The sequence below is a fragment of the Heterodontus francisci genome, chromosome 34 (genome assembly GCF_036365525.1).
Source record: "Heterodontus francisci isolate sHetFra1 chromosome 34, sHetFra1.hap1, whole genome shotgun sequence".
Classification (NCBI taxonomy): Eukaryota; Metazoa; Chordata; class Chondrichthyes; order Heterodontiformes; family Heterodontidae; genus Heterodontus; species Heterodontus francisci.
This window is the reverse complement of record NC_090404.1, coordinates 34782383-34795291: the sequence shown is the minus strand read 5'-3', so window position 1 is coordinate 34795291 and position 12909 is coordinate 34782383. Positions and strand designations below refer to the sequence as shown.

General features: G+C 43.1%; 1 protein-coding gene across 1 annotated transcript; it reads left to right on the top strand.

Annotated features, from left to right (window-relative positions):
* Positions 1-2453: 2453 nt before the first annotated feature.
* On the top strand, positions 2454-3216 carry LOC137348815 (zinc finger protein 256-like). The gene is made up of 2 exons (XM_068014057.1): positions 2454-3000; positions 3050-3216. Exons 1-2 carry the CDS (start codon positions 2454-2456, stop codon positions 3214-3216), a joined length of 714 nt encoding a protein of 237 aa, XP_067870158.1.
* The last annotated feature ends 9693 nt before the right edge of the window (positions 3217-12909 follow it).

Genomic DNA, 12909 nt, shown 5'->3' with positions numbered 1-12909 from the left:
TCTCTCACTCTGTCTGTCTGTCTCTCTGCTCTACTCCCGAGGCTCAATTGTCCAAGCACCCTGCTCCCGGGGTCCGGTTACAACGGCACCCTGTTCCCAGCTCCCGGTTACCACAGCACCCTGCTCCCAGCTCCCGGTTACCACAGCACCCTGCTGCCAGGGCCCGGTTACCATAGCACTTTGCTCCCAGGGTCCGGTTACCTAGGACCCTGCTCCCAGGGCCCAGTTACCACAGCACCTTGCTCCTGGGCCTGCGGCTCCTCAGATGGCTCCTGCTCGGGGACGGTGATGAAGAGCCTGAGGCCCAGGCCTAGTCCATACGCAGGCAGAGCCAGTGCTTGGCCTGGGTCATGAGCTCATGGCATGGAAGGCTGCACTGGATATGGAGATTGGGCGGGAAGCGCCGCCAGAAAGGCAGCTCAGCTCGGTCACCACCATCTTACTAAAGGAGCCAAAATATCAGATCCTGAAGCTTGTCTGTCATCTTGGTAAATGAAGACATGTGCAGTGCAGCGTCTCTGCCATGTTGGTAAAGGAGCTGTAATTATTGTCAGTCACTGAATGTTTTGGCAGGTCAGATGGAAACGATTTGCAGGCTGGATTCTGGACCATGGGCTGGATGTTCTGGAGTGTCGAACTTGGAGGCGTAGAGTAAAAGTTAGAGCCAGACCTTTCAGGAGTGAAGTTAGGAAACATTTCTAAACACAAAGGGTGGCAGAAATTTGAAACTCTCTTCCACAAACAGCAGTTGATGCGAGATCAATGTTAATGTTAAATCTGACATTGATAGATCTTTGTTAACCAAAGGTATTAATGGAAATGGGACAAAGTCGGGTATATAGAGTTAGATCACAGATCAGCCATGATCTCAATGCCTGGTGGAACAGGCTCGAGGGTCGAAATGGGCAACTCCTCGAATCATAGAAACTTACAGCACAGAAGGAGGCCATTCAACCCTTTGTGCTTGTGCTGGCCCTTTGAAAGAACAACTGTGTTTAGTCCCGTGCACCCACTTGTTGTTTGTAAGCCTGTAAGTTCCTCATTCTCAAATACCTGTCAACTCCCTTTCAAAATGACTGATTGAATCAGGATCAGCCACCTTTTTCAGGTGGAGCATTCCAGATCCTGACAACTGTCTGTTGTTACAGAAACTGCTGAACTCAATGTTGAGTCCAGAAGGTTGTAAAGTCCTGTTCCTTGAGCTACCATTGAGCTTCATTGGAACAGGGCAGGAGGCCGAGGACAGAGAGGTCAGAATGGGAGTGGGATGGAGAATTAAAATGGGAAGTGACTGGAAACTCAGGAATATGCTTGCAGACTGAATGGAGATGTTCCTCAAAGTGATCACCCCATACATGTGTTTGGTCGTCCCAATGTAGAACAGATCTCATTGTGAGCAGTGAATACAATATACGAAATTGCAAAAAGGACAAGTAAGTCACTGTCTGTTTTCATCCCACAAAACCCTGAGAATAGCCCAAAGGGAGCTATTCTATTTCAAGAGTAAACGTTACAAAGTAAAGCAAATCAGTTGCTGGAATATTAAACACCACCCCAGCTATAAAGAATATTAACACAGCAGATATAAACCCCACTGTCAGAATGAATATGGTTCAGTCCTGGATGTGATTAACAGCAGCAATAATTACAGAATGCAACAGCTACAGTCACTTGTGAACTCACTGGTGTCTCAGCATTTTGGATATCGATTAAATTCCTTCCCACAGATGGAGCAGGTGAACGGCCTCTCGTTATATTATTATAATATAATACTATCTTAAAGATCATCTAATAAGATATTCTCTCGTACAGTTCAGTGGGATGTAAACAGTAACTCCAGCAATTTCCGGAGAGATGGTGCGAAAGCCCCGGTGTGCAGAGTGAGCATAAAATCAATGTGTGTAAAGCCTCTCCTAATACCCTGTAAAAGGAGGTAATAAAAGTCATCACTGTCAGTACAGGATAGAAATTCAGAACAGACAATTCGAGATCCTATGGAACATTTTATTCCTCTCTTGTCTCCCCAAAGCTGTAAATCGCAGTCCCACTAACTCTCCCTCCTCCCTGTGCTGAAAGCCAAACCCATGTCACCATCTGCACCATTTCTTTCCTCCTCTGCCAATTTTCTTCCTCCCTCTACTGTGGCTGGGTTCAGTTCACCAGCCCCTGTGTGCAGCGTGAGAATAAAATTAATGAGTCAATGAGTTTCTCTCCTGGTCACTGGGCCCACTCTCTGTTCTGGTCCCACAAATTGCCAGATTCATTCAGCTCAATTTCACAACTTGTCTTTGTGTTTTTGTGGGTTCTCTCTCACTCCCTTTTTCCTGTTGTAACTTCATGTTACAGGGTATTAGAAAGGGAGGATTTGCGGACGGGAAAGTCAAACAAAATATGACGTCAAGAGATGACAGTCACTCGTATCATCAGGATCTGAATATCATTGGCCTTTGATCATGCAAGCAAAAAGTGTGGAGAAACCGTTCACGTGCTCTGTCTGTGGACGAGGCTTCAGACGATCATCTGGTCTGTCGACACACAAGTGTAGTCACACTGGGGAGAAGCTGTGGAAATGTGGGGACCTTGAGAAAGAATCAAATTACACGTCTGAGCTGGAAACTCCTCGACACAGTCAAACTGAGGAGAGGCCGTTCATCTGCTCTGAGTGTGGGAAGGGATTCAATCAGTCATCCTCCCTACTTACACACCAGCGAGTTCACACTGGGGAGAGACCATTCACCTGGAGTGAATGTGGGAAGAGTTTCATTCATTCATCCTCCCTACTCACACACCAGCGAGTTCACACTGGGGAGAGGCAATTCACCTGCTCTGAGTGTGGGAATGGATTCACTCAGTTATCAAACCTGCTGGCACATCAACGAATTCACACTGGGGAGAGTCCATTCACCTGCTCTTATTTTGGGGAGGGTTTCACTTATTCATCCACCCTGCTGAGACACCAGCGAGTTCACACTGGGGAGAGGCCGTTCACCTGCTCTGAGTGTGGGAAGGGATTTGCTAATTCATCCGCTCGGCTGAGGCACCATTCGAGTTCACACGGGGGAGCGGCCGTTCACCTGCTCCGTATGTGGGAAGAGATCTACTCAGTCATCCCACCTGGTGACACACCAGTTCATTCACACTGGGGAGAGGTCATTTATCTGCTCCGTGTGTAGGAAGGGATTCACTCAGCCATCCTATCTGCTGACACACCAGTGAGTTCACAGTTAACTACAGGGGTTGGATTCTGCTGTTGCTGCTGTTAATCATATCCAGACACAACCATGTTCATTCTGACAGTTGAGGTTTATTTCTGATGTCAGTTGCTCCTCTCGGACTGAGCGTCTGCCCCACAGCATCTCTCATTCATGTGTGAATAGACCATGGTGTCTTCAAACCTTATTTTTAATTGAAATCCACTCAGTAAATGTACTGAAGAAAAGATGAACAATAAACAGATCACAGGCAAATCCTGTAACTCTATCTTGACAGGAGAAAGTCTGTTCTTTAGCTCAAGAATGAGGCTGTTTAAGCTCTGTGTGTTTCTAAGCACTCGTAGACTGTTGGATAGACAGGCTGTTCACAACTGTTAACATGTCAGATAGTGAAGGAATTAGTCTGAAAGTAAACGCACCAATTTATAAGCTCAGACTCCAGTCCCTGCTGTAATTAATACTCAGCATCTATGAGTGTTGATTTGCAGTCAATCACTGAATCGCCTGTTTAATCTTTGTTACTTGTTTTGTGAAATACTCTCCCTAGAAGTGCTGAACTGCTGGATAACTCTAATTACATTTAAATGTGTTTCTACATGTTTATAAAGTGTCTGTGTGTCCAGATTTAACTAAGTTGTGGTTTGTAACCAATAAATGATGTTTCGGGTATGACTTGTCATCTGGTATCTTGGTGATTTGACGAGAAAGATTTAATTAACTCACTCAGCAGCTTGAGAGGAACCAGACTGAGGTTTAATGAACATAAGAAATAAGATCTGGAGGAGGCCATTTGGCCCTTGGAATCTGCTCTGCCATTCACCCAGATCATGGCTGATCTTCTCAACTCCACCTTCCCGCACTATCCCCATATCCCTTAATTCCTTTTGTACCCAAAAATCTATCAATCTCTGTCTTAAATATACTCAATGACTGAGCATCCACTGCTCCCTGGGGAAGACAATTCCAAAGATTCACAACCCTTTCAGTGAAGAGATTTCTCCTCATTTCTGTTCTAAATGTCTGATCCCTTATCCTGAGACTGTGACCCGGTGTTCTAGATTCCCCAGACAGGGGAAACATTTTCTCAGCATCGACCCTGCCAAGTCCCTTAAGGATTTATGTTTCAGTCAGATCACATCTTCTTCTTCTAAACCCCAGGGAATATAGGCTTAATCTACTCAATCTCTCCTCAAAGGAGTAGATGGAGCGTAGCGGGGGTTGCTGTGCAATAGTGGTTCTGTTACTGAAATAGTAATCCAGAGGCCTGGACTAATGATGCTGAGACATGAATTCAAATCCCACCACTGCAATTAAAAAACGAGGATCAATATTGGTGACCATGAAACTACGGATTGTCCTAAAAACCCACCTGGTTCACTAATTTCCTTCAGGGAAGGAAATCTGCTGTCCTTACCCGATCTGGTCTGACTCCAGACCCACAGAAATGTGATTGAATCTTAACTACACTATGAAATGGCCTCGCTGGTCACTCAGTTATATTCAAGGAAGTAGCTCAAAACCACCTTCTCAGGGTTAATTAGGGATGGCAATAAATGCTTGTCAGTTCATTAACACCCACAGTCCATGAATAAATAGAACAATCCCAGGAACCAGACGAGTGAACCTTCATTGCATTCCCTCAATGGCAGTATGTCCTTCCTTTGGTAAGGAGACCAAAACTGCACACTTTTCTCCAGGTGGGGCCTCACCAATGTCCTGTATAATTGTAGTAAGACTTCTTTACTCTTCTACCCCAATCCCTTTGTAACAAAAGCTAACATTCTATTTGATTTCCTAATTGCTCGCTGTACCTCTATGTTAGCTTCCTGTGATTCATGTACAAGGACACTGATACATGTGCTTTGCTTTTAACAATGGAAAAAACTTGGAGTTCTGTGTTTTGCAAGACTGAGATAATTGAATGCTGAACTGGGTGGGGAACAGTCTCCAAGGCAACTTGTTTCCAAGCAACAACAGCAAGGAAAATGATAGGTCACATGACATTGTTAAGAGTTCAATTTCACTTTACTTTGTGAAAGATCAGCACTGGGCAGGCAGGAGGCAGAACAAACTGGCTGGGACTTGTGTTCTTTGGCAGACTCGAAAAAGGCCTTTCCATTGAAAGAAGGCATCTGGAGAACGAAATTCCACATTTGAGTTATGTCTGTGTTCTGCCTGGAGAGGAAAAGACCCTTTCAAAGAGGAGTTGCTGCTGCCTGTGGAGAAAGGCTCCTTTGCTGAGAGGAAGCCTTGCATTGTTAAAGGTAGCAAATTCCTATTGCCTCCAGGCTCTGAAAAATCTCTGCCTCAAGAGTGATTCCTGTTACTCATGTGCTTTTTGGGAGATCCTGAAATCTCAAGAAAGCTACTATTGCTGGACTGCTACTTTAAAATGTAAGTAGACCTGTTGCTACAGCTTTTGCTGAAAGATCTGTGTGACGCCTGCTATTGACGAATTGCCACGACCGGCTACTCATCACAGACTGCTCAACAAACTTGCCTGGAGAGACTTTGAGTGGCTTCTGACATTTCAACTCTGGGCCACCTCACCGATTCGGAAATATCCTACCAGACCACCAACGATTTTATTATTCTGAAGAAACAGTTGAACACCAAAAACTCTTTCTCCGCAGTGAACTGGTTTTTGAATGTATGTGTGTGTGCATGAGGCTTAGGAAGAATAAGAAGTTATTTTTTTATATAAATGCATTGATACATCCCATTAGTGTTTAAGATTTAGTTTATTAATAAATAGTTAATTTTGCTGTTGTTTGAAAAAATCTTGTTTTTTGTGCTTTATTCTTGGGGAAAAAATAAAGTGTTTAATTTGTCTAATTTCCAGTAGGTGGGAAACTTTACTAAAATGTTGTGACCGGAGACACAGTGGGACTGAATTAACAGTGCATTACTCCCACCTTGATCGTAACAACACTCAGGTCCCTCTGAATGCAAACATTTCTCAGTTTCTCAACATTCAATTAAATTTTTTTTTAATGTTTCTTATCAAAGTGGATAAAGTCTCACTTCACCATATTGTAATCCATCTGCCATGTTCTTACCCACTCACCCACCCAACCTGTCTGTATCCCTCTGAAGCCTCTTTCTGTCTTCCACATTTCTTGCTTTCCCACCTAACTTTGTATCATCAGCAAACATGCATACATTACACTTACACTCAATCCCTTCATCTGAGCCATTTCTATAGATTGTAATTAGCTGAAGCCCAAGCACTGATCCTTCCTATATCCTACTAGTTACAGCTTGCCAACTTGAAAATAACCCATTTATTCCAACTGTCGGCTTTCTGTCTATTAACCAATCTCAATCCATGCTAATATATTAAATCAATCACCATAAGTCCTAACTGGGTAATAACCTCTGCACCTTATCAAATGCTTCTTGCTTCTTAAAAATCCAAATAAAAAACTGCTTCCCCCTTATTCACCTTACCAGTTACATTCTCAAGAAACTACAAGATTTGTTAAACGTGATTTCTCTTTCACAAGTCCATGTTGCTTCTGATTAATCATATTATGATTTTCAAAGTGTCCTGTTACCATTTCCCCGAACAATACATTCTAGCAATTTGCCGACAACTGATGTGAGGCTAATTGTCCGATAGTTCCCCATTTTCTCTCTTTCTACTTTCTTGAAGAGTAAGGTTCTGTTTGCTACCTTTCAATCCTTGGGAACCGCTCTAGAATCTATGGAATTCTGGAAGATCAAAACCAATGCATCCACTATTTCTGCAGCGACCTCTTTTAAAACCTGAGGATGAAGGTTGTCAGGTCCAGGGGATTTGATGCCACTTAGTCCCTTTAATTTTTCCATTCCTATTTCTTTACTTATACTGATTTCTTTCACTTCCTCATTCTCACTCGACACCTGGTTTACTATTTCTGGAATGTTTTTGTGTCTTCTACCATGAAGACAGATACAAATCATTTGTTTAATGTCTCTGTCATTTCCCTCTGCCCCATTTCAATTTCCATTGTCTCTCTCTCTCTCTAATGGGCCCACATTTCCTTTCTCTCACTCTTCCTATTTCTTTAGGTATAGAAACATTTACAATCTGTTTTTATGTCTCTTGTTAATCTGCACTCAGATTGTTTTCCTTATTAATTTCTTGATCCTCCTTTGCTGAATTCTAAAATCCATCCAATCCTCAGGCATACCACTTTTTTGGGGATCATTATAAGTCTCTTCCTTCAATCTAATACTGCCTCTAACTCGTCTTGTTCGCCATGGTTGGTCCACTTTTTCTATGGGATTTTTGTGACTTAAAGGAATGCACAGTTGTTACAAATTATGTATTAATTCTTAAAATGCAAGCCTTTGCTTATCAACCATCATATCTTTTGACATAGTGTCCCAATCTACTTTAGCCAACTCGCCCCTCATCCTGCAAAGTTTGCTTTGTTTGGATGTAAGACCGCAGTATTGTCCCGAACTAAATTACTTTAAAACTCAATATAAAATACGACCATATTATGATTACACTTCCCTTGAGGCTCTTTAATACAAGGTTATTAATGAACCCTTTCTCAGCTCATTATTTCATGAAAGTGATGCATTTGAGTCTGAATTCAGCCTTATGTCATCTCCCAGTGGACCTATACTGTCCTGTTAGTGCTGGGTCAGGCCTTGTCCAGCTCAAACAGCCCAGATAACAAGAGCCAACGAGCCTTATTTCACTCCTGAGGGTAGTTTGTTTCTTGAGGTTCAGATTATCATTAAAATAACAACACACACTGAGTCCACCCATCATTCTCCCAGACGCACTGTCACCTCACAGTCAGGATCATGTATCTATGAAGGGGAGATTGTTGTCCTCTCTAGACCACCCTGAAAACCCTTGCTCCATAATGGTCAGGAGTAGACGGTCTCGGTATTATGAGAGGAGCCTCAGGGGATCAGTCTCAGTGATCCTGTAAAACAGAGGAACATATGAGTGGGAGGAGGCAATTCAGCCCCTCAAGCCTGTTCGTCTATTCATTTATGTCATGACTGATCCAGATCACAACTGCCTTTACCAGTGTTGATTACATATCCCAATAACTTTACCCAATAAAAATATGTCACTCTCAAGTTTTGACATTTTCCTTTTATCCCCATCCATAGCAGCTTTTTTGGGGGGACAGTGTTCCAGATTTCACTATCACATGTGTGAATAAGTGCTCCCTGACAGCACTCCTGAATGGCCCAGCTCTAATTTTAATGTTGTTCCATCTTATTCCGCAATCCACCAACAGAGGAAATCATTTTTCTTTATCGACCCTCTTAAAACCTTTAATCTTCTTTGTTACATGAATTATATCACCCCTTAATCTTCATACTCAATGAAATACAAGCCCAGTCTATATGACCTGTCTTCACAATTTAACCCTTTTAGTCCTGATATCATTCAGGTGAATGTGCAGTGTACCTCCTGCACAGCTGATATATCCTTCCTGAGGTGTGCTGCCCAGAATTGAACACCTCACACGTTTTGTCTTTCATCACACCATTAACATACAGTTTGTCTTTGTGCCATGATCTACTGGTTAGTTATTCTCTGTGATCTTGTCCAGAAAAACATATCTTTTGTTATCTCTTGCCCCATCCCCGGTTTATTATTTATTTATTTATTTAGAGATACAGCACTGAAACAGGCCCTTCGGCCCACCGAGTCTGTGCCGACCATCAACCACCCATTTATACTAATCCTACAGTAATCCCATATTCCTACCACATCCCCAATTTACCTCAATTCCCCTACCACCTACCAATACTAGGGGCAATTTATAATGGCCAATTTACCTCTCAACATGCAAGTCTTTTGCTGAGGGAGGAAACCGGAGCACCCGGAGAAAACACACGCAGACAGAGGGAGAACTTGCAAACTCCAGCATACTAGCTTAAAACCTTATACATTTCTAACATTTGTCAGTTCTGATGAAAGGTCAGTGACCTGAAACATTAACTCTGCTTCTCTCTCCACAGATGCTTCCAGACATGCTGAGTATTTCCAGCATTTCTTGTTTTTATTTCAGATTTCCAGCATCTGCAGTATTTTGCTTTTATTTACCTCACTTCAGATGATGTGTAACCAGAGTTGCATATAACTGCAGCATTACTTTCACCCTTCAGATCAAGGCAAATATTCCATTGGACATTTTAATTCCCCTTTCTCCCAGTCCTGTAGTTTTTCGTGATTTTTCTGCATGAAACCCTAAATCTCTCTGTCCCTTCACAGTTCCTAACTTTTAATCATTTAGAAAATATTATGATTCATCTTCCTTAGATCTAAGTTACCAGAATGGTTCCAGTGATGGGAGATTTTAGTTACAAGGTGAGGTTGTAAAAGCTGGGGTTGTTCTCCTTAGCACAAAGGAGATTGAGGGGAGATTTAATCGAAGTGTAAAAGATTATGACAGGCATGGAAAAGTTAGACAAGGAAAACCGTTCCCATTAACTAATGGTACAAGAATTAAGGGCACAGATTGAAAGTTTTGGGCAAGAGATGCAGAGGGAATATAAGGAAGCACTTTTTTATGCAGTGGGTAGTAAATGATCTGGAACTCGCTGCCCATGAGGGTGGTGGAAGCAGAGACAATCACTGAATTCAAGAGGAAATTGGATGGACACTTGAAGGAAATAAACTTACAGGGCGACGACAGTCAAGCAGGGGAGTAGGACTGACTGGATTACTGTGTGGAGAACTGTCATGGACGTGATGGGCTGAATGGTCTCCTCTGTTCCATACATGACTCGAATGTTAATGACCTCACAATTCCCCACATTGACCTCCTGCTGTCACTGTTTTCTCTGCTCGCTAAATCTGTCAATGTCTCTTTGTAATGTTTTGCTCCCTTCCAGAATACTCAATGTGCCACCTAACTCAGTATTTGGGTTGATTAAGGAAAGCCAGCAAAAGATTTGTTGAGGGAAAATCATGTTCACCTGACTTGCTGGAGTTTCTAAAGATGGAACAGAGAGGTTTGATGAGGACAATAATAATAATAATAATTCCGAAAAAGTGTCACTGACCCGAAACGTTAACTCGGCTTGTCTTTCCACAGATGCTGCCAGACCTGCTGAGTATTTCCAGCATTTCTTGTTTATATTTCAGATTTCCAGCATCCGCAGTGTTTTGCTTTTATTATATTGATGAGGACAATGCTGTTGATGTGGGGTACATGGACTTTCAAAATGCATTTGATACAGTGCCGCACACTTTATATGTATTTATATATGAGTATTTTCAGCACTTTCTGTTTTTATTTCACCTTCCAGAAGATCTGATTTGCAAAAAGGTAAATCCTGTGACAGTGAGTTTAAAAGGTCTCCCGAAGAAATCATCAGCTTCTCCGCACTGTGACATTGAATGTACAGAACACGAATCCTGAGCTGAGCGGGTATGGGGACAGTGAACAGAAAAGGGATGGGGAATCACCAATGTTTGTGTTTTTACAATGAGGCATAAACAGATGGTGAGACACAGAGAGAAATAGAGGGGGAGAAAGAGATTGCAATGACAGGTTAAACACAGAGGGAGAGACACAGTCTCTGGGGCTCTCCAGTGATTGCCCAGCTCCCAGCCTGGATAGAAAACCACCCTCCCCACTCCCTTCTCACACCCTTCCCATAGGTCTGAAGTGTAAAGATAAATCCTGGGACAATGATAAGGAATTAGCACCATAATGGCAGTTTTAAAGAGAGTGTTGCAGCTTCTGGACAGACTGGGGCCTGGTCATGTCACTGTTCCCCTGTTGATTAGCTGAAAGATGCAGTAAATGTTCTCAACAATGACCTTGTAGGAATAAGTTCACGGATCATCAAAAGCAGCTCCCTGGAATGTCTCTGTTCAAAGCAGCCCCAGTACCTGCATTAACATGACAATGGACAAGATCTCAGCACCTAATAGTCCCTCTCACACTTTAAATCTGTTCCCACTTTACAGTCTCTGGGTTTACGGTGGGCGATGTGTAAATGATGCAGAGGTCGTCAATGTTAGTGAGTGACAGAGAAAAGGAGCCCTGGGCTATTGATGTGTCTTTTATTTTAAAAAGTCTTTACATTGTTCTCAACAATATTTCATTTCTGACTCCAGGAGACGTCAGCAGCTGTAACATGTCAATGCAGAGTGTGTGTGTGTTTGGACACGAGGTATCCTTTGACAAGTGCTTCATCCAGAGCGGAATAACAATAAATAAATACGTTTCTCTGTGTCACTCATTCTTACATAAAGAAAAAAGTATTGTGTTTTAGGGGGTTTGAGATATTTTTACAACAAGGTGGAGAGGGAGGGGGCCTCAGAAACACAAAGGTTGAGAACCGCTGTTCCAGAGCACACGATGTAACCTCTATATTTCACCCTCTCTATCTCTTCCAGCAACTTTATCCCTGCACCTAAAATAAAAGCAAAATACTGCGGATGCTGGAAATCTGAAACAAAAACAAGAAATGCTGGATTCACTCAGCAGGTCTGGCAGCATCTGTGGAAAGAGAAGCAGAGTTAACGTTTCGGATCAGTGACCCTTCTTCGGAACTGACAAATATTAGAAAAGTCACAGATTATAAACAAGTGAGGTGGGGGTTGGGCAAGAGATAACAAAGGAGAAGGTGCAGATTGGACCAGGCCACATAGCTGACCAAAAGGTCACGGAGCAAAGGCAAACAATATGTTAATGGTGTGTTGAAAGACAAAGCATTAGTACAGATTAGGTGTGAATATACTGAATATTGAACATCAGCAAGTGCAAACCTGAAGAAAAACAACCTGAAAAAAACAGTGGGTGAGCAAACTGAACAAACTACGATGAACTGAAATAAATACAAAAAAAGATTGTAAAAAATGTAAAAAGGAATGCCAAAAAAAAAAAAAAAAAAAAGGAAGAAAAAATAACTAAAAATGACTAAAAATGAAAGTAAAGTGGGGGGCTGTCATGCTCTGAAATTATTGAACTCAATGTTCAGACCGGCAGGCTGTAGTGTGCCTAATCGGTAGATGAGATGCTGTTCCTCGAGCTTGCGTTGATGTTCACTGGAACACTGCAGCAATCCCAGGACAGAGATGTGAGCATGAGAGCAGGGGGGAGTGTTGAAATGGCAAGCAACCGGAAGCTCAGGGTCCTGCTTGCGGACTGAGCGGAGATGTTCCGCAAAGCGGTCACCCAGTCTGCGCTTGGTCTCCCCAATGTAGAGGAGACCACACTGTGAGCAGCGAATACAGTATACTACATTGAAAGAAGTACAAGTAAATCGCTGCTTCACCTGAAAGGAGTGTTTGGGGCCTGGGATAGTGAGGAGAGAGGAGGTAAAGGGACAGGTATTACACCTCCTGCGATTGCAAGGGAAGGTGCCCTGGGATGGGGACGAGGTGGTGGGGGTAATGGAGGAGTGGACCAGGGTGTCGCGGAGGGAACGATCCCTTCGGAATGCTGACAGGGGAAGGGAGGGGAAGATGCGACTGGTAGTGGCATCACGCTGGAGGTGGCGAAAATGGCGGAGGATGATCCTTTGGATATGGAGGCTGGTGGGATGAAAAGTGAGGACAAGGGGAACCCTGTCACGGTTCTGGGAGGGAGGGGAAGGGGTGAGGGTAGAGGTGCGGGGAATGGGTCGGACACGGTTGAGGGCCCTGTCAACCACAGTGGGGGGAAATCCTCGGTTGAGGAAAAAGGAGGTCATATCAGAAGCACCGTCATGGAAGGTA